The sequence below is a fragment of the Scomber scombrus genome, chromosome 18 (assembly GCF_963691925.1).
Source record: "Scomber scombrus chromosome 18, fScoSco1.1, whole genome shotgun sequence".
NCBI lineage: Eukaryota > Metazoa > Chordata > Actinopteri > Scombriformes > Scombridae > Scomber > Scomber scombrus.
The window spans coordinates 2291951-2315383 of NC_084987.1; the positions used below are offsets into that span (position 1 = coordinate 2291951).

Consider the following 23433-nt stretch of genomic DNA (forward strand, 5'->3'; position numbering starts at 1 on the left):
GAAGGACGGAAGGAAGGAGGAAGGGCGGAAGAAAGGAAAAGAAGGACGGAACGAAAGAGGGAAGGAAAGAAGGAAGGAAAGAAGGAAGGAAGACAGGAAGGAAGGAAGGAAGGAAGGAAAATAAAATAGGAAAGAGAGATCGAAGAAAGGAAGGAAAAAAGTAAGGAATGAAGGAAGGAAGGAAAGAAGGAAGGAAAAAAGGAAGGAAAGACGGAAAGATGGAAGAAATGAAAAGAAGATAGGAAAGAGAGATGGAAGAAAGGGAGGGAGGAAGGAAGGAAGGAAAGAGGACTGGGTGGGTGATGACACAGCATTGCTTTCAATGTCGTTGTACATGTTCAATGACAATCAAGACTTTTCCACTCTTTTCTGTGATGTCACTGATGACGTCACTGATGATGTCACTGATGACGTCACAGATGATGTCACTGATTACGTCACCTGAGTCAGCGCCGGTTGAGGCTGAAGAAAGTATTTAAAATAAAATGTGGAGGTGTGAAGTCTGCTGCATATAAAACACTACAATCTCCTGTTGCATTGTGGGTAATGTAGGCAGCAGGTTTTAGACAATAAAGAAGAAAGGGTGGATTAGAAAAAAAAGACAAAAATCTCTGCTGCCAACCATTTTTCCGTCTTTCCTTCCTTCCTTCCTTTCTTCTTCACTTCCTTCCTTCTATCCTTCTTCACTTCCTTCCCTCCTTCCTTCCTTCCTCCTGTCCTTCTTCACTTCCTTCCTTCCTTCTGTCCTTCTTCCTTTTTTTCCATCGTTCCTTCCTGTCTCATTTTCCATTCCTTCCTTCCTTCCTTCCTTCCTTCCTTCCTTCCTTCCTTCCTTCCTTCCTTCCTTCCTTCCTTCCTTCCTTCCTTCCTTCCTTCTGTCCTTCTTTCATTCCTTCCTTCTGTCCTTCTTCACTTCCTTCCTTCCTTCTGTCCTTCCTTCCTTCCTTCCTTCTGTCCTTCCTTCCTTCCTCCCTTCCTCCCTCCCTCCCTCCCTTCCTTCCTTCCTTCTGTCCTTCTTCACTTCCTTCCTTCCTTCTGTCCTTCCTTCCTTCCTCCCTTCCTCCCTCCCTCCCTCCCTTCCTTCTGTCCTTCCTTCCTTCCTTCCTCCCTTCCTCCCTCCCTCCCTTCCTTCCTTCCTTCCTTCCTTCCTTCCTTCCTTCCTTCCTTCCTTCCTTCTGTCCTTCTTTCATTCCTTCCTTCTGTCCTTCTTCACTTCCTTCCTTCCTTCTGTCCTTCCTTCCTCCCTTCCTCCCTCCCTCCCTCCCTTCCTTCTGTCCTTCCTTCCTTCCTCCCTCCCTCCCTTCCTTCATTCCTTCCTTCATTCCTTCCTTCCTTCCTTCCTTCCTTCTGTCCTTCTTTCATTCCTTCCTTCCTTCCTTCTGTCCTTCCTTCCTTCCTTCCTCCCTCCCTCCCTCCCTTCCTTCCTTCCTTCCTTCCTTCCTTCCTTCCTTCCTTCCTTCCTTCCTTCCTTCCTTCCTTCCTTCCTTCCTTCCTTCCTCCCTCCCTTTCTTCCTTCCTTCCTTCCTTCCTTCCTCCCTCCCTTCCTTCCTTCCTTCCTTCCTTCCTTCCTTCCCTCATCAGATCATATTGGACTGTTTGTGGCCCTTTAATGAAGATGAGTTTGACTCCTGATGTTTAAGTTATTCTAATAAGAGTTTATTTCTCTTTCTGTCTCATAAACCAACCAGCAAAATATATCAACAAAGATTTATAACATTATGATTTACTTTGTGTTTGGTTACTATAATAAAACACTGATTACACTGTTAGATACACCTGTGTAATCTCATTTAATCCCATACAACACTATACTGCTTTAAATATTATCAGGAAGGAGATAAATCTACTTTATGTTTATTACTGAGGTCCTACTCAGTGATGGAGATACTGAGGTGTTTTATATTGACTGCTGTTCCTAATATTTACATGTATGTTAATGAGTGGACAAAATATTAGGAACGCCATTTAATATAATATAATATGATATAATATAATATAATATAATATAATATAATATAATATAATATAATATAATATAATATAATATAATATAATATAATATAATATAATATTACATAACATAATATAACATAATGTAATATAATATAACATAACATAATATAATATAATATAATATAATATAATATGATATAATATGATATAATATAATATAATATAATATAATATTACATAACATAATATAACATAACATAATATAATATAACATAATATAATATAATATAATATAATATAAAATAATATAACATAATATAATATAATATAATATAATATAATATAATATAATATAATATGATATGATATGATATGATATAATATAATATAATATAATATTACATAACATAATATAACATAACGTAATATAATATAACATAACATAACATAACATAACATAATATAATATAATATAACATAATATAATATAATATAATATAATTTAATATAATTTAATATAATATAATATAATATTACATAACATAATATAACATAACATAATATAATATAACATAATATAATATAATATAATTGAATATAATATAATATAATTTAATATAATATAATATAATATAATATAATATAATATAATATTACATAACATAACATAATATAACATAACATAATATAATATAACATAATAAAATATAATATAATATAATATAATATAATATAATATAATTTAATATAATATAATATAATATAATATAATATAATATAATATAATATAATATAATATAAAATAATATAATATAATATAATATAATATAATATAATATAATATAATATAATATAATTTAATATAATATAATATAATATAATATAATATAATATAATATAATATAATATAATATATGTTATATACTTATAACCAGTGAACATTGAAGGAGATGTTTTAGGAGTTTCTAATGAGGTCATCAAATGTTGTTGTTTTTTGAAAAAAACACAAATTATCATTCAAAAGTGTATTTTTAAATGTCAACAATTTTACATGAGTGATTTTCAAACAACAACAATAACAACAGAAAAGAATAAAAGATCTATACCTCACATAATAATATGTCTAGTGTGGGGAGTAACATTAGAAATGAGATGTTTCCTTATTAGACTAACACACATTAATCATCATAAATGTGAGCCGCCGTCACTGCTGGTTAATATTTTAACTGATGATCTTAACTCCTCACATGCTGATAAAGGGCAAGTTTAACACATGTTTACATTTGAAAGCTGTAAAAACACCACATACACATTAATATAAGCCAGACCTTTCATAATGTGACCAACAGTATACAGAAATTAAAATAAAATGCATCATGAGCTTTATTTTTGTGCAGCTGATACACATTATTATTATGCAAATGTACAAATTTGACTTGTGTTTATTTAAAAAAAAAAATTCAAAAATCAGCATTAAAACATGTTTTATTCAAAATGTTCTGCTGGACAATAAAATCGTGATGTGAATGTTAATTAAACATTCATTATGAGTCAGAATATAGACAATATATGAGGGTTAAACCAGTAAGTTCAAGTGCATGTCACACTTTTATATCAGTGTTATAAATAAAGTATATTAACTTATCTTTATATGTTAAAGGCTTCACGTGTCTGAAAAGTCTCCAAACTTCCATCTAGTTTGCATTCATCTAATTTAAACTGCTTTATAATGATTAACCTTAACACACTGTGTAGTTTCACTCTTAATGAAACTTTTAAACACACTAAAACTTAAGTATTAATCCTTATTTTAGCTCCAGAGAAAGAGACGCAGCAGGTCCCCAGTGTGGCCCCGGGCCTCAGTTTGGGAACCTGCAACAGCAGCCACAGTTGACTTGGGAGTGATTAAAAATGAAGCGCTATAGAAACCAGCAGGCCAATAGAGGCGCGGGAAGCTGTTTACAGGAGGGGGGGGGGGTCCCGTTTCTATGGTTGCTAGACAAACCTCCTGCACCAGGTATTAAACTGCCTCCTGCAGCCCGCTGCCTCCCGTTACTAAGACCTCCAGCAAGAAGAAGAAGAAGAAGAAGAATAAGCGCTCAACACAGCGGCAAACAGCAGCAGGAATTTCTTTTCTTTTTGTGGGACTAGTTGACAGCAGGTGCGCAGAGAGCAGAGCTGCTGCTACACATCTAGAGACGCTCGGTTGGGATTAAACAAGCTGATCAACTAAGAGAAGCTGCAGAAAGGTGAGTCTGGATGTTTGTTTCAAAAGGCCTCAAACAGCCGAGTTCACTCTTTATTAATCACGTTACAATATTTCACTTTACGTAACATAACGTCTACGAAGATTAGTAGTTTTAATTAAACAGTGACGATGATTTTACGCGTAAAATATCCTTATATTAACTTTCTTCAATAAAAATTCAATTTAAATTATGTTTTTTTAACAATTTTTTGGAGCCGTTTTTAAACTTTTCTTTCACCTTTAAAACCTTTGTGCGAGTTAAAAGTCAACAAGTCAACACACAGCTGTGAGATGTTTCCTGCGCTGAGCGTCAAGTGCGCAGAGAGACTTGTTCTGGAAACTTCTGAAAGCTTCTGATCATCAGGAGAAGTTTCAGAGTCTCAGGATAGTTTCAAGTTTTAACTTACATCATTTATCCAGGTGATAGACGGAGCCAGACCTTTAAGATTTAAATTGAATTTGACATTGGAATGGAAACGCACCTATTCTTTCAGTCTGCGCGCGCACGCACGCACGCACGCGCCTGCACGCACGCACATACAAACACACACACACACACACACACACACACACATACAAATACACACACACACACACACACACATACAAATACACACACACACACACACACATACAAACACACACACACACACACACACACACACATACAAATACACACACACACACACACACACACACACACACACACACACACACACACACACACATTGGCTCAGTGTTCCTGTGATCATTGTTTCGTCCTTTCACACTTGTTGAATGTATATTTTCTGTCCTGTCAGGAGGAGACAGGAAGAGGAGAGAAGGAGAGAAGGAGAGAAGGAGCTGGGGTGACAGAGAGGAGAGCGGTGTTGGAGGAGCCATGCTGTCTCTGAGCTGTACCGACCCGTGGCCTGAAGGCTCGGTGGGTCTGGAGGAGGAGGTGGTGACGGCGGCGGCTCAGGCTGAGGAGCGGGACGGTGACAGCACCGTGAGCAGCTGCTGCAGCTCCGTGAGTCTGGACGACAGCCTGACCAGCCTGCAGTGGCTGCAGGAGTTCTCCATCCTCGGTTCCAACGGGCCCCAGCAGGCGCACCACCAGCCGCACCTGTTCGCCCACCGCCAGCTGGGCTCCGAGGCCCCGGCCTCCCCTCTGGCCGCGGACCCCGCATCCATCGGCATGCCTCTGACCCCGGGGAAGCCCACGGCGGCGGCCTACAGCAGGATGCAGACGCTCCCCGGCATCGTGGCGCACGGTCACTGCCCGGACGAGGTGGACTACAAGACCAACGCGCACATCAAGCCTCCGTACTCCTACGCCACCCTCATCTGCATGGCCATGCAGGCCAGCAAGAAGACCAAGATCACTCTGTCCTGCATCTACAAGTGGATCACTGACAACTTCTGCTACTACCGGCACGCCGACCCCACCTGGCAGGTGAGCCGCACACACAAAGCTCCTCTCTGTGATGTGTCACTCCCGACACTTTCTCTGTGCACTGTGTGAAAACCAGTTTCTGTTCTCACATCGAGCTCCAGTCTCACTGTTCTCGGCTGTGGGGTCAGATCACAGCTGGGCGCATGCATTTTTCTATTTAAAGAACATTTATTCAGCAGAACACAATACACTGAGAGGAGGTCTGGGCCCGCTGCCACACTCTGATAGAAGTATTAGTGGCTTGGCTGTGAGGGTAATTAATAACTCCTCAGGCAAAAACAGCCATGCAGTAATACTTCCTCCATTCCACAAAGCCTCACAGAAAGCATTAACTTTACACTTTATTCTGCTTTTTGTGTTTTTCTTCATGTCTCGAGTAAAAAGACGTTAAACAACGAGCAGATTTCTCCTCTGAAACTTCGGGAATTTTCAAGAAAAAGTTTAATTTTGCCGGATAAATGATTGATGAAGCAGTTCGCTGTACTCCCGTGTTTCAGCGTCTGGCTCAGAGCGTTCTGTTATTGTAAGGCAGTACATGGGGCAGATAATATTTAACAAAGGTCAGCGGGTCACTGCTCTATTTGGACTTCAGAGAAGGGGGGGGGGGCAGATGAATGTGAGGGTACACGCTGCTTTAAAGGTGATGTATGATTCTCAGCCAGCTGTACTTCCTGCCTCACTACAGCTGAGCGTACAATCAGTTTAATTAAAAAAAGGAAAGTTTCAACATTTAGGGAAATAGCTTAATTAGCTTAGCTTAGCATAAAGACTGGAAACAGGGGGAAACTGCTAGCCTGACTCTGTACAAAGGTGTTAAAATCCACCTACTGTACCAGCATCTGTTAAACTCTCAAATTAACCCTTTTAAATCTTGTTTTTTCAGTCAAAACATCAACAAAAACTAAAAAAAGCTTATAATGAAACGCTGCAGTGCTGCGTTGAACCATTAAGTTACTGCACCTGGTAAAGAAAGAGTCGAACATAGTTTCTGTTAATCGACTAATTGCTTAATCTCTAATCCTGAGAGCCACAAGCCAAGGGAGCGTAAAGAAAGGAAGAATGAAGTCTGAGTTATTGTGATCGACTAGCGTTAGCATAGATAGATAGATAGATAGATAGATAGATAGATAGGTAGATAGATAGATAGATAGATAGATAGATAGATAGATAGATAGATAGATAGATAGATAGATAGATGTTACTCGGCCACTATGTTACCGAGCCTCACAAATTCATCAAAGATGTAGATTTATTTAACTTTTAAGTGGGACCGGGCCTTCAGAGCTGCTGGTAGATGCAGTTTATTAGCTTTGGACTTGGTATCTGAGCTGTCGTCTCTGTTTGCAGAACTCCATCCGACACAACCTGTCGCTCAACAAGTGCTTCATCAAGGTACCGCGGCAGAAGGACGAGCCGGGGAAGGGCGGCTTCTGGAAGATCGACCCGCAGTACGCCGAGCGCCTCCTGAGCGGCGCCTACAAGAAGAGGAGGATGCCGCCGGTCCAGATCAACCCAGCTCTGCAGAACAGGCTCCGGATTAACCTGCAGCCGCCGTCCAGAGGTCCCTGCAGCCCCGCCGGCAGTCAGAGCGGCCTGAGCGTCAACTCGGAGTCCCAGCGGCTCCTCCGGGAGTTCGAAGAGGCCACCGGTGCCGACCAGAACTGGGACCCGCATCTGGCCGAGGGGACCATGCTGGGGTCCTGGCCGGCGGTCCGAGGTCGGGGCGCGCACAAAAGGAAACTGGGCTCCAGAAACGGCGGCTCCAAAGCCCCCCGGCGCTCCAGCTCCCCGCTGCTCTGCGCGGACGAGCAGAAGGAGATCGGACCGCTCAAGGGCGACTTCGACTGGGACGCTCTGCTGGACTCGGCCCTCAGCGGCGAGCTCAGCTTGGACGGAGGAGAACCGCTGAGCCCCATCATGAAAGAGGAGGACCTGACGGTGCGGGGGACCCACATCTCCCCCGTCGACGTGCCCGCCGGGACTGCAGACATCCACGTGCTGGTGGAGACCCGGAGGAATAACGACGTGTCGGACTTTGATGAGGAGACGTTCCTCGCCACGGCCTTCCTGGAGAGCCCCTGGCCCGAGGAGGAGGAGCAGAGCCGCAGTGACTACCTGTGTAGCTCGACCGTCAACCTGGACCAGCTGTTTGACCTCGGGGACTCGTTAGGCGGAGACCCCAGCACCCGGATCGACACCCTCCTTTGAGGAATAGTCGATTTCCGGCTTCTCCTTGGTGACGCTACTGAGGAATAGCAGACTCCTTTTTTTATTTTTTAAAGCTTTTAAGCTCAAGCGGCTCTTATTGTCCGTTTTAGAGTTACATGTTGATGCTGTTTCATGCCGGCTTCCCCTGATGGAGGCTACCGAACAAAGATGCCACAACGTGCAGCAGTAGATCACGTTGACTCTTTTGACTTGAGACAAACTAAAATCTGATGTTTTTGGGAGGACGACACAACACAGTCTCTGCCCGGCCAGCATGTCCATGTGGGCCACATAAGGGTTCAATTTGGGCTCCAATATGGCTCCCACATGGGTTTGTCCGCAGTTTCCATGGTGACCCCACCTGTGTTTGCCCATATAGGCTTTAAGTGGGTTCTGATGGGTTTCAGGTGGGGCCCAATTGGGTGAGTTTCCATGTTTCCGAAACAATATGGAGACCATACAATTTGCCCGTATATCCCACTTAACCTAAAACCAGGTTACTGAAACCATGTGGGACCTGCAAAATCTGCCCAGTTCAAAGCCTAGACCCGCTCAGTACCCACGTAGCCCACATTTGACCCACGTGGGGCCCACATGGACATGCTGGCTGAGTGTTTACATCGTGCAAGTGTGTTCATGGTGACAGCTGAGTGAGAAGAGCGATCGATCCGTTTTACAGAGACAGATTTAGTAAAGTGGTTTGTCTTTGAATGGACTGTAAAGCCTGAGAAAGCAGCACTACGATGATGATTAATGAGTTTATTTGCCAAATGACGTTTGGTGTACGAGTGATTTACTGTATTAGTTTTTTTGTGTGCGTGGGGTTTTTGGTACTAACTCTTCTCTTTATGCATTGTACAAAAATAATAATAATAATAATAATAATATTTAGGAGCATTTTAACTTGCAGGACTTGCAAACTCAGCTAACCGTAGTATCCACCTCTCTCTTGACTTGCTAGTAGAACAGTAGATGCAAAGCGGTAGAGGATTTATCGGAGGCGTCGTGGCGTTATAAAGTTGAAATGGACACGAAACAGCTCCGGGCTAAAATTTCTCCAACAAAGAACTATTAAGACCTTAAAAAATGCTCACTTTAGAAAAGGCCAGAGCGCCTGGTAAATGAATACCTGACCTTCTACGTGCCAAGAAACAACACTTGGGACTCGACAGGGCGGCAGTGTTAAGAGGAAATGTCTCTTTTTGTTTTTCGTGGGCAGTAAATGAACAAAAGATCTCATGGCCGCTTGTAAATGTACAAGTAGTGTTAACTTTTACTTGATGGTAGTCGCTTCTGTTTTTTCCCCCTCTGAAGAATGTGTGAAAGTGCAATCAATGTACAGCGAAGCTCGTCATATTTTACATTCAGTCGTACTCATGCAGTTTACTTTAGAGACATCTGTTTCACTAGTTTGTGTATTATAAAGGTGCGAATACACTCCTGAATGACTCTTTGTTAAAAAAAAAAAAAACTAAAAAAAAAGAAGAAAAAAAGTAGTGTATTAGCTTTTCTCGATCAAATAACACTTATAATTAATTGCATCTTACCTCATGATTGGTCCTGTATGTAAATGTTGGCGTCAGATTCTTTTACTTTCCTCTTTTTATGTTATTTTCTACTTTTCTTTGACAATAATAAAAAAAAAGAAGAAGAAGTTTTAGTGCATCTTGCTTGTCTGAATGATACGTTTTATCATATATACCCCCCCACCCACCCACACACACACACCCTCCCTTTAGTGTGCCTCTGTGTGAGATTTACGTTTGTCTTTTCCTGCTCATCTCTTTTGGGGCTCTCGCTGTGATCAGGCAGTGGATGGGTAATAGTAGCAGGGGGTGGCTGGGTTTCTCTTTCAGGGCTTTGTCTGTGCTCAGTCAGACTCTTGTTCCCCATGGCGCTTGGATCTGTGGTCCTTCATTAGGTCGGTGTGGGGTCTAACAGGGACAAGTGTCCCACGGCCCCATATATCACCGCCTGTCTGCACCCAGCTGTAGACCACACCGTCTCTCTCCCTGACCCCGCTGCAGATTAGCAAGGTGGCTCGCGTTCACAGAGTCAAATGAAAAGCCGCCATAATCAAATGCAAATACGTCGTAGAATTTAAGATGATGCCCCCCCGCCCCCACGGAGGGTCTCGCTGTCAGCAGGTCCGTCTGTGGTCACTGATGAGGTAATGACGGCTGAGAGATGAAGGGGAGAAAGATAAAGTGCTGTAACGCTACACCTCGCTATGATGGACACCCAACACTCTGCTGGAAGGGCAGCATCCTGCAGCTTCATGCCCAGCTGGAGTGCTTTTTTTTCCTGGAAAGGGGAGCTGATGTTTCCCCCCCTCCTCCTCCCCCCACACACAGCCTCAGCTCCATGCATGGCCCCCCTGGACCGCTATTACCTGCAGGACTTTTACCTCTCCAGCTGGATTGCAGGGCTCATAATTGTAATGTGCAGGTTAGATGAGAGGCCCGTAGTAACCTGATGCAGGTATTATTGGCTGGCTCTGCTGACGGCTGCAGGTAAGAGGAGCCTCTCGCTGAAACGTTAACCTTTACTGCTCGTTCCAACCCAGAAACGCTGCAAACTGAAAGTGCTAAAACACCAACACCCAATGTGACTAAGACCGTGATGCAGCCATTTACAGCACGGTTCAACTAACGGGAGCTTTAGAGGGATGATACTGATTATACTGTGTTTTAACATTATGTTCCAAAATCTTAATATTTACATGCTAAAAATGTTCAGATTAAGTTCTAACCAGAATCTAGTAGTCATTTTTTATTGGGATCATGTACAGTGGTAAATATATGTTACCATTTTATATACTGATAGCCGGATCGACCATACAGGCAGGAAAGGGGCCCTTAATGATGGGAGGACAAAAATGTGAGCTCCACAGAAATACAACATTGTCTTTCAGTGATAATTATGCTCACTGTCCAAAACTACTTACAAGGTTTTCCACCGCACATCAGTGTTGTGTTATGTTTGACTATTTTATTTGTCAGTTTGATGCTTATGAAAGTCATAGTTATCCGCCCAACATCTACTGTACCAGAGTGATTTTAACACCGTAAGCTGAATATCAGAATTGTCCATGTGGGCCCCATACGGGTTAAATTTGGGCTGCAATTTGGATCCCAAGTAGGTTTGTCTGCCGTTTCCATGGTGACCCAATCTGTGTTTCCCCCGATATGGGCTTCAAGTGGGTTATCACTGGGTTTCAGGTGGGGCCAAACTGTGTGAGACCCAATTAGCCAGCCCACATAGGTTTCACATGCAGGGCCCATGTTTCTGAAACAATACGGGGCCCATTTAATTTACCCTGTTTATGCCAAAGCCCGCTCAGTACCAGGGTTATTATAGTTGTGAAATTTCCATTAGGGGGACGGATGGAGGCATTAACCCAACAGTGGACGTTGTTTCCTGTTTCCAACAACGAGTCGGGGCAGTTTTTTAAAAAGCGTAACTACAACACGTCCCCTAACCTTTAACCCCCGAACCAGACTTTACCCACAGCGCTAGCACATCATAAAACATCATTATTATTAAATATAATAAACTGTATTTATATAGCACAGTTCATTCAAGCATAAAATGCAACAGAACATGTTTATTATTATTCTTTAACAGTGATTAATAACCATTTTCATTTTGGGGGACTTTTTGCTAATATTGACGCTTCATTGGTCGCCTTTGTTTAATTTTACAATGAGGCAGTTTGATGTCACAACACACAATGAACTGTCTCTATAATCCATGATCTGACTGTTTGAGCAGTCACATGATACCTCTTCTTAACATGGCTGCTGTCAAAATATAAATGTAGAACACGAAATCTAGCATTGCTTTTTCCCGCCCTACCTGCATTCTGCGGAGATCGGCCTCTACTCTGCCTGTGATTGGCTTTCACCCTGATTTTTTTTACCCTTCCCATGTCATTCCTCATGCCTAAACCTAATAATCAGGCGGGGAGTTCCGGTCCTCTGAAATGAGGCCAACGCAGAAGTAACTTAAAACTGCATTCTATCAAAAGGCCACCAGGGGGCGACCGTTTTGGTGTCAAAAGGACTTCCGTCTCTATACAAGTCAATGGAGAATTCACCAACTTCTCACTTGATTTCTAACCTCAGTAAACGTTTTCAAAATGTGTTTATGGTCTCAATCGCTAGTTTAAAGCCTTCTTCAATGCAGTATGATGTTCATTTGGGACATTTTGGCCTCCCTGATTTTATATGTGACGATAAAGCAGGGTATGCATTAGGGCGTGGCTACGTCGTGATTGACAGGTTGATTGGTTCACAGGTTCAGGAGGGCGCCTCTTGCTCCTCCTGATGCCCATATTTTATTTTACCCAGCATGCACTGGAAATGTTCAAGATGGCGCTGCTCAGATCCGAAACTATTGGCTTCCGAGCAGCAGTCCACAAACCAATGGGTGACGTCACGGAGGTTACGTCCATTTCTTATATAAAGTCTATGTACATAAGCAACGAAGGCAACGTGCAGTAGCCAATCAGAAGGAGAGTAGAGGCAGATCTTCACAGAATGCAGGTGGGAAAAAAATAGAAACTGTTTTCTAATAACACTGCCTGGATTATGTTCACAGGGTTACATTGTTTTGACCCTAATATACATTATTCCTTAACTGAGATGTCAGTTGTACAATTATCCTGTAGATAAATAAGAGAGACCTGCAGCTGTGTTAAAGTTCAGGCAGATAATTCAGAGATAAATGCCCTGCGAGGTTTAAAATAGATGAAAATATCCGTTCTCAGGAGCAGGATGTGTCTCACTTCGTTGCCCCACGACTCCCCTGGCATTCCTTTAGGAGAGTGTGTGTGTTACAAAACGAAGGTTAGCGAGCCGGCTTAAGCTTATCTTCAGGTTCCCGAGAAAGAAAGAAAGAAAGAAAGAAAGAAAGAAAGAAAGAAAAACACAACAAGATGTGAAAAAGTGGAGGGAGAAGAGACGACGGGGAATACATCTTTTTTATCACACAGCTAATGAAAGGCCTGTTTCCTAGGTGACTGCTGGTACTATTGTCATGTAGGGTTGGGTAAGGGGGGGGGGCGTGAACGGGTGAGGGTCTGTTACTGGTCTTACTGGGGTTGATTAGGGCTGTGGAGCGATGGGGAAGAGACAGAGAGAGGCTGGATGGAGCCTCAGATTTATTACGCTGACGGTTTTGTAAAAGTTCACCTCAGCAGAGAGAGGCTCCACTGACTCACTGCTTCCTCTTTAAATCTGCTTTTCTTCTTCATGATGGCTTCACTAAACTCAGCTTTATTTATATAAAAAAGTGGTTTATATAAGGTTCAAGTTAAGACTTTTAAAGACCTTTAATACTTCATAGAAAGCTGTTTATAAATACCGACCAAAGTTTAGTTAAAGGACAAGTTCACAATTCTTCAACCAACAGTCAGGAGCCTAAAATTAATATTATAAAGCAGTTTATCTGTCTGTAATGATTCCTCCTGTTCATACTGACGGAGGAAGAAGGGAGGAAAGGAGGAAGAAGGAAGGAAGGAAGGAAGGAAGGGAGGGAGGAAGGAAGGAAGGTAGGAGGGAGGGAGGAAGAGAGGAAGGGAGGGAGGTAGGAGTGAGGGAGGAAGAGATGAAGGGAGGAAGGAAGGGAGGAAGAAGGAGGGAGGGAGGATGAGAGGAAGGGAGGAAGGAAGGGAGAAAGAAGAAAGGAAAGGACGAAGAAGGAAGGAAAGGAGGAAGGGAGGAAGGAAAAGAAGGAAGGAAGGAAGGGAGGAAGAAGGAAGGAAGGAAGGAGGGAGAAAGGAAAAGAGGAAGGAAGGACAGAGGAAAGAAGGATGGGAGGAAGGTAGGAGGGAGGAAAGAAAGAAAGAAGGAGGAAGGAAGGAAGGAAGGAAAGAAGAAGGAACAGTCAAAACAGACGGGGTCAATTTGACCCGGGAGGACGACACAAAGGTTAATGTTTCTCTACAGTCTGAATGTTTCTCTACAGTCTGTGTTGCTCTGGAAGTGGAAACATGTCTTATCTTATTGTCACAGCGCTACATGAAAAATCAACACCATAAAATACGATCTGAGTGTCTCTCAGGTTTTATTGGCTGTTTGCTTAAACAATGTCCTGATATAACCCCAAAAACATTTCAACAGCTTTTATAAAAGGCTCAGTGATGAATAAGTGTTGGGAAGATGATCAATTCATAAATCAGTTAAACTAGATTTAAAAGCAGAATCAGGTTTGTTAAAATGTACATTTAGTATTTTGTTGGTTTTATATAATTTGAAATGATATTTGCACCATTTTTTACCAAAAGTAAGACTGAATGCTCCTGAAAATGTCAAATGGTGTAACCACAAAAGAATGATACATATTACATATGTTATCACCTAGAGAGAAAGAAAGAAAGAAAGAAAGAAAGAAAGAAAGAAAGAAAGAAAGAAAGAAAGAAAGAAAGAAAGAAAAAGGAGAAGAATAGAAAGAAAAGATGTAGGAGGAAGAAAAATAAAGGAGGAAGAAGAGAAAGAAAGAAAGAAAGAAAGAAAGGTAAAGGAGAAAGAAAGAAAGAAAAAAAGAAAGAAAGAAAGTTAAAGAAAGAAAGAAAGAAAGAAAGGTAAAGGAGAAAGAGGAGAAAGAAAGACAAAGAAAGAAAAAAGAAAGAAAGAAAGAAAGAAAGATAAAGGAAAAAAAGAAAGAAAAAAAGGTAAAGGAGAAAGAGGATAAAGAAAGACAAAGAAAGAAAAAAGAAAGAAAGAAAGAAAGATAAAGGAAAGAAATAAAGAAAGAAAGAAAGGTAAATGAGAAAGAGGAGAAAGAAAGGTAAAGAAAGAAAGAAAGAAAGAAAGAAAGAAAGAAAGAAAGAAAGGAGGAAAGTATTTTATGACATATTTGGATTGATGCTTTAATCGGACAACATCCTATTTCGTCTCCCTTTGTACATTCATCTATCAGAAAGTAAATAACGTGTCAGTACCATATGGAAGCTGATGTGCTTGGTTTCGGGGTCAGGACAAAGATTTGTAGATCATTGTATGCAGGACGACGGTGGGTGTATGTTTGAGTGTGTGTTTGCATGTTTGCCTCTGTGTGTGTGTTCTCTGTTGCAGCGCAGGCCGATGCCTTCTTTGTCAGGAAGACACAGGCGGAGGGGTAATCCGACATCCATCAGAGGCTTAGCGAGCAATACACACTCTGTGTAACAACAAGGAAACAATACCCAGGGAAACAGTGGGAGGGCCTCTTTATTCATCACGCAGGGCTGGGGGACGCTCTTTTGTAGGTGTTTCAGGGGGAAGAATGAGCCGGCGGAGGACCGACGTGACAAAGCCAATTCTGGAGTGATCAGTAAAGCCTCACAGCGAGCTGGAAAAACACTGTGACCTGGCAAACTGTGGGTGTTCAGCAGAGGAGCTTCACTACTTAAAGTAAACAGTATCACTCCTCCTCCATCTGAAGCTGTTCCTTCAGTATCAAACAACACCTGGAGACTTGAAAGGTGGCTGTGAAAAGGTCGTAGCTTTCTCCTTCACAGAACAGTGGGATGAAAAATATAGTTTGGTGACTTTTTTTTGTTTTGTTTGTTGCAATGAAAACAAGACTTAAACCCAATAAGACGTAACCTGAATCTAAACTAAATTATAACGTGAAAGATGGACAGATTATATTAAAGGAGCTGCATGAATCAGCCAATAACATCAGTTGTTAAGAAGTGGATGAAGCTGTTCTAACCTGTGAATAATAATGAAAAATGCCAACACATGTAACCATGGTAACTGCACACAACAAATACCTAAGACAGCTATGGATTCAAAAATGCTTCAATGTGCATTAAATGAGATTTTAGACATTTAGTAATGATCACATTAGTATCTGATATGAGGTACGCTCTTCTAGACGCGTAAAGATCATAGACTGTATAAGAAATGGACGTAACATCCGTGACGTCACCCATTGGTTTGTGGACTGCTGCTCGGAGGCCAATAGTTTCGGATCTGAGCAGCGCCATCTTGAAAATTTCAGGTGCATGCTGGGAAAAATAAAAACAGGGATTCTACTTATATGGGCATCAGGAGGAGCATGAGGCGCCCTCCTGAACCTGTGAACCAATCAACCTGTCAATCACCACGTAGCCACGCCCTAATGCATACCCTGCTTTATCGTCACATATAAAATCAGGGAGGCCAAAATGTCCCAAATGAACATCATACTGCATTGAAGAAGGCTTTAAACTAGCGATTGAGACCATAAACACATTTTGAAAACGTTTACTGAGGTTAGAAATCAAGTGAGAAGTTGGTGAATTCTCCATTGACTAGTATAGAGACGGAAGTCCTTTTGACACCAAAACGGTCGCCCCCTGGTGGCCTTTTGATAGAATGCAGTTTTAAGTTACTTCCACATTGGCCTCATTTCAGAGGACCGGAACTCCCTGCCTGTGTATAACTCAATAAAACCTGATAATGTAATAAAAAAAATTTTTTAAAGTATTGAGTTATGAGGTTTTTTTTATTACATTATTGGGAGTTATTACATGATCTGCTTCTACGAGGCTCAATGTAAATTCTAAATCAAACAAACTGTTTTAATGTGACTTGTTTGTTGTTGTTGCTTCAAATGAAATGAAGCTGTGACGATAAACTGAAGTGGAGAGTGAGGATCGGTCATGTTCCCCTGAGGATGAACTGTTGGGGGGGTTAGGGTTAGGGGGGGGCTTTACACGGACTGCACCTCTACAAATATAAAAAGGGGCGAAAAAACAGACGCTTGATCCTCACTTTCATTGGTCGGTGTGGTGTGGTGATAAAACACGTTGGCATGTGAAATCACAAATCAGCCAGCGAGCCATTAAAAGCTCCCGCTGCAGCAGACTGATAGTAAAAAAAAAAGAAAAGAAAAAAGATGTTAAAGAGCGATTGCCAGAAACATCCCGACTGTGAGCCGTTTGGTTCACTCTATCCCACGTCGACTCTGATCAAGTCAGTGTGTGGATGCACCAAAAAACAACAACAACAACAACACATAGAAAGTCTTTGCTGGGGGTGCGAGGCTGCAGCAGTGAATGGAGCGACTTCAGGCAGGAAGTTAGGAAAATAATTCAGTAAGGAAAGAAGGAAGGAAGGAAGGAAGGAAAGAAAGTGGGCCGGATTGGACTCCTCGTGGCCCAGTTCTGGCCCACGGGCCGAATGTTTGACATCCCTGCTGTAGTAGAAACATCTTTTACTAGAAGTTTCTCTGAAGAATCACAATAAGTCTTTATGCTAAATAGCGATTGCCAGAAACATCCCGACTGTGAGCGGTTTGGAGAAGCTTGCCGCTCTTTTTTTTCACTCTATCCCACGTCGACTCTGATCAAGTCAGTGTGTGGATGCACCAGAAAACAACAACAACAACACATAGAAAGTCTTTGCTGGGGGTGCGAGGCTGCAGCAGTGAATGGAGCGACTTCAGGCTCGCTGGGAGGAATCCCTGGCTGTGGCGTTCAGCGAGGGGGTCTGAAGGCTTGGACCAGGCCCGTTGTCGCCACGGCAGCTCACCTATTGAACGACGGGTAGAGTCTAAGATATGTAAAGCAGCAGCGTTTTTTTCAAAGCGTCCCCCCCCCTCCGCTGTGAAACAAACAAAAGAAATAAAGAAATCAAATTAAAAGTTTGGGATGAGAGAACGGAGAAAAAGAGAGAGAAAGTATCCTCTGTGGTTAAAAATGCTTACGGGCCGAGCCAAGCCGTGTGCTGGAATCCGACGAGTGTTTGATAAATGGAAAAAAAAGAAGAAAGGAATGATTAAAAGGACGGGTGGAGTTGGAGGGAGGCTACTATGCCCCTTGTTTGCTCCGTTTGGTATTTTCCCTTTTCTCATTGAGTCGGTCCAAGTCCTGCCGGCGGCTTGGTGAGACTCCCACCCAGCATTGAGCGGCAGGCCTGGACTCGCCCGGCCAAGGTCAGCCTCCCCCCCCCCCCCACACACACACACACACACACACACACTCCCACTCCCCCCGGTCCTGTTTATGTTTGTTTTGTTGCTGTTGGGGAAGGGAGAGGACTCAGCAGCTCTGCCTCTACGAGAAGTATCAGGTGACTCCTCGTCCTGCTCGATGTGGCCGAGCTGAGAACTGCTGCTGCTAACAACACCTTCAGCTAACTGTAGGAGAGAGAGAGGAAGGAAGAAAGGAAGGGAGGAAGGACAGACGGAAGGAAAGGAAAAAAGGGAGGAAAGACAGACGGAAGGAAAGGAAGAAAGGGAGGAAGGACAGACGGAAGGAAGGAAGAAAGGGAGGAAGGAAGAAAGGGAGGAAGGATAGACGGAAGGAAGGAAGGAAGGAAGGAAGGAAGGAAGGAGGGAAGAAAAAAGGAAAGGAAGGAAGGAAGGAGGGAAGAAAAAAGGAAAGGAGGAAAGGGAGGAAGGACAGACGGAAGGAAGGAAGGAAGGAAGGAAGAAAGGGAGGACAGATGGAAGGAAGGAAGGAACCAGGGGAGAAAAAAGGAAGGAAGAAGGGGCTGAAGGATGGAAGGAAGGAAGAAAGGACGGAAGGAAGGAAGGAAGGGAGAAAGGACGGAAGGAAGGAAGGAAGGAAGGAAGGAAGGAAAGTGGGCTGGATTGGACCCCTCGGTGGCCCAGTTCTGGCCCTCGGGCCGCATGTTTGACATCCCTGCTGTAGTAGAAACATCTTTTACTAGAAGTTTCTCTAAAGAATAACAATCACTCTTTACTCTTTACATGTTTCAGCTTTTATACTGAAACTCCTAGAGGAAGTCATGAGGTAATAAAGCCATTAAAAGTAACAAAAGTCATTATACAGATGTCTATAGGTATTTTACAGATGTCAAGACACACACACACACAAACACACACACGCACAAACACACACACATTACACAACACGCTACAAAAGCCATAAAAACTTATTTCTTCTTATTTCATCGCATGAGAAGAAAACAAGGCGTCCGTGTCTGAAGGAAACAATGCTTACATGTGCTGTGAGGAGCTGCAGTGTAAGATGAGAGTATGTTTGGTAACTGACTTTAGTATTCAGAGACCATTGTTCTGTTAGTGAGTCACTAACCTTCATGTTACCTGGACAGCAAAACACTGCTGAACCATCGGAGACAACAATGAAGGAAAACATCTGACTGATAAAAACTAATGAAACACAGAAGTTTGATTAAAGGAAATCCCTCTCTGTCCCTTTGTGACCAGCACTGTGTTTAAGTACAAATTAGAGGTACTTTTACTGTAATACTGCATACTACATCATTATAATACTGCAGTACTTTTACTGTAATACTGCATACTACATCATTATAATACTGCAGTACTTTTACTGTAATACTGCATACTACATCATTATAATACTGCAGTACTTTTACTGTAATACTGCATACTACATCATTATAATACTGCAGTACTTTTACTGTAATACTGCATACTACATCGCTCATAATACTGCAGTACTTTTACTGTAATACTGCATACTACATCATTATAATACTGCAGTACTTTTACTGTAATACTGCATACTACATCATTATAATACTGCAGTACTTTTACTGTAATACTGCATACTACATCGCTCATAATACTGCAGTACTTTTACTGTAATACTGCATACTACATCATTATAATACTGCAGTACTTTTACTGTAATACTGCATACTACATCATTATAATACTGCAGTACTTTTACTGTAATACTGCATACTACATCATTATAATACTGCAGTACTTTTACTGTAATACTGCATACTACATCATTATAATACTGCAGTACTTTTACTGTAATACTGCATACTACATCGCTCATAATACTGCAGTACTTTTACTGTAATACTGCATACTACATCACTATAATACTGCAGTACTTTTACTGTAATACTGCATACTACATCACTCATAATACTGCAGTACTTTTACTGTAATACTGCATACTACATCACTCATAATACTGCAGTACTTTTACTGTAATACTGCATACTACATCACTCATAATACTGCAGTACTTTTACTGTAATACTGCATACTACATCACTCATAATACTGCAGTACTTTTACTGTAATACTGCATACTACATCACTCATAATACTGCAGTACTTTTCTAGTGGAGTATTTAACATTGTTGTGTTGGTACTTTTCCTGCAGTCTTGTTTCTTCTCCTCGATCTTCCCAAAATGAGGATAAAAACCCAGCTGGACTCTCAGGTTTGGGTTTAATATGTGATCTAATAACCTCTGTAGTCGAGGAATGATTGACTTGATGTGAGGGAAGCGAAACGGCCAACTGACAGTTATAAACATCCATCCATGACCAAACATTTAAACTCTGATCAAACCAGGAAACAACGGCTCGTGACTGATGATGTTAACGTTGGTACTGTTGGTTACTGTAATGATTCCTCCTGTTCATACTGACCATCAGAAGATCCCTTCATAATGTTTACTATGGAAGTGATGGAGGACTAAACCCACAGCCCTCCTTCTGTGGAAACATGGATTTAAAAGTTGATCTGAAGCTAATATGAAGCTTCAGTCGTCTGAATGAGTCAAATCTTCATCTTCTATGTTTCAACGTTACAGTGTTTTTAGTAGCAAAGTCTTTTTATTACTATACTTCCACCACAGCTCAACAGGGAAACACTAAGAGGGAATCTGATGCTAAAAAGACTGTAAATGTGTCAGATATCACTTGATATGACTAACTCACACTGATGAAGCTCAATAGAAGCTGATCATCTACTTTATAAAGACTGGAGATGTTTTAATAGTCAGTATGAACAGGAGGAATGATTACAGAGAGGGAAACCTGACTGCTGTCATTTAACACTGATCGCTCTGTCTTGTGTTATTTACAACAAGCAGCCTGCTAGTTATTGTAAAAGTTAATAGCTTAGTAATGTGTCTATGAAATTTATGACACTTCCTCCTCCTCCTCGCGCCCCCCCCCCCCCCCCCCCCCCCCCCCCCCAGCTCCCCCCTCTCTCTGTTCCTCGCAGCATCTCTCCTGTCGTCTTTACAGCTGGGTGAGCTCTTTACACCCCCTGCCAGGGATCAGACAAACACTTATTAACTGAGAGGAATGCAAACAGGCCGAGAGCTGCAGACGCAGGACAGCAGCGGAGGGTGGAGGGGGGGGGGGGGGGGGGGGGGGGGGGGGGGGGGGAGAAGGAGGGGGGGTGGGGGGAGCAAAAAAGGAGAAGCCCTCCCTTCACTTCTTGTAAATCTCCACAAACACAAGATTCATCCAGAACAATGCAGCTCCTGCAGCAGAGGAGGTGCAGAGGCATGCTGACCTGATGGGCTGCAGATGGCTGTGGAGGTGGAGCCCCCCCCCCCTTTACACCCCAACCCCCCCCCATACAGTCCATAACACCATAACATACATGTCTATATTTACATGTCTTGATGTAGTTTGCTGCTCACTTACTGTTCAGGGTCAAATTTGAAAGCAGTAAATAAACTCTGAATAATTTTTACTTTTAGAGTTTTTGACCCATATTTATTCAAAAATTAAAAAAAGAGACTGTTGCATTCTTCAAGTTCATGTTTTTTTTATTTTCAGTTCAACGTTTATTATTACTCATGTTTCATATTCATCTTTATTTAAATTGATAGGTTTTTTATCAGTTGTTGTTGAGACTTTAGGTGCAAACTCACAGCTAAGCACATTTTTATTTAGATGACTTTGTAAACTGGATTATTTTCTGGTGAATCATTGATCAGCTAATGATAATAATATTAATATTAAAGAAATTAAGGCTTTAAAATCTTCATCAGACCCAAACAATATGAAACCTTTCACCAAACCTGATGTGTGTGCAAATATTCATGAGTTTTTGGGAATGTTTAAGCCCAGAATAAGAACAAGAAGGACAAAAAGAATTCCTTCAGATGCATTAAAGCCTTCACACTGTTATTGCTCAGGCTTTAATAATCTATATTTAATCCACTTCCTGCAGGTTTATTGTTACACTTTCACTTTCCTCAGCTCTACTCTGTGATTTAAGGTCAAAGTCATGCAGATTATCCTCAGTCTGAGACACCTTCATGTTCTCTGAGCTGGATTGTTTGCAAATAGATCTGAGATGTTGTGAAAGGAGGTGAAATCCATTAGCACACAAACCCTCATCATGATCCTTCCTCCCATCACTAATCTGTTAAATCTCAGAGTGCTTTCACACAGAGTAATCCGTGTCCTCCAGTTGTTTACAGACTAACTGGATGAGGAGCAGAAATAAAGAGCCGAAAAATCACACCAGCACATTTCTCCTAAAACCATAAAGTGACGTTTTTAAATGTCATTTTTTTGTTTATGGCTCAGTAAAAATAAGTGTTGGTAACATGAGCAATTAAAAATATCTTTAAAACTAGTTTTAAAAGCAGCATCAGGTTTGTTAAAATGTACATTTAGTATTTTTGTTGGTTTTATATCATTTGAAATGACATTTGCACCATTTTTTACCAAAAGTAAGACTGAATGCTCCTGAAAATGTCAAATGGTGTAACCACAGTAGAATGATACATATTACATATTTTATCACCTACAGTGTATTTAAGTGGACTTATACTAATAATTCTTCACATCAATACAGAAATATTATATATTAATAGTTCGATGCTTCGACTGCTGCTCTTTACAGGAAGTCCTCTTCTTTTTACGACAGAGTATCACGGACAGACTAAGAGAAAAAATTAAAACTTTTTTGGGAAATTTATCGTAATATTACGACTTTATTTTCGTAATGTTACAACTTTATTATCCTAGACCTAATATTACGACTTTATCCTCGCAATGTTACGACTTTATTCTGGTAATATTACGACTTTATCCTCGTAATATTACGACTTTATTCTCGTAATATTCTGACTTTATTCTCGTAATGTTACGACTTTATTCTCGTAGACCTAATATTACGACTTTATTCACGTAATGTAACGACTTTATTCTCGTAATATTACGACTTTATTCTTGTAATATTACGACTTTATTCTCGTAATGTTACGACTTTATTCACGTAATGTAACGACTTTATTCTCGTAATATTACGACTTTATTCTCGTAATATTACGACTTTATTCTCGTAATATTATGACTTTATCCTCGCAATGTTACGACTTTATTTTCGTAATATTGCGACTTGATTCTCGTAATGTTACGACTTTATTCACGTAATGCAACGACTTTATTCTCGTAATATTACGACTTTATTCTTGTAATATTACGACTTTATTCTTGTAATATTACGACTTTATTCTCGTAATGTTACGACTTTATTCACGTAATATTATGACTTTATTCTCGTCATATTATGACTTTATTTTCGTAATATTACGACTTTATTCTCGTAATGTTACGACTTTATTCACGTCATATTATGACTTTATTCTCGTAATGTTACGACTTTATTCACGTAATATTATGACTTTATTCTCGTCATATTATGACTTTATTTTCGTAATGTTACGACTTTATTCTCGTAATGTTACGACTTTATTCTCGTAAAATTATGACTTTATTTTCGTAATTTCCACAAAAAAATTTACAAACTTTCTCTTAGTCTGGCCCTGATACTCCGTCGTATCTTTTCACATTTTCTGTGGATAAAGCTATAAAAATAAAAACTGT

At 41.1% G+C, this 23433-nt stretch overlaps 1 protein-coding gene across 1 annotated transcript; it reads left to right on the forward strand.

Annotated features, from left to right (window-relative positions):
- The first annotated feature begins 5081 nt into the window (after positions 1-5081).
- foxj1a (forkhead box J1a) lies at positions 5082-7844 on the forward strand. Its single transcript, XM_062438189.1, has 2 exons — positions 5082-5636; positions 6984-7844. Exons 1-2 carry the CDS (start codon positions 5082-5084, stop codon positions 7842-7844), a joined length of 1416 nt encoding a protein of 471 aa, XP_062294173.1.
- Positions 7845-23433: the final 15589 nt, after the last annotated feature.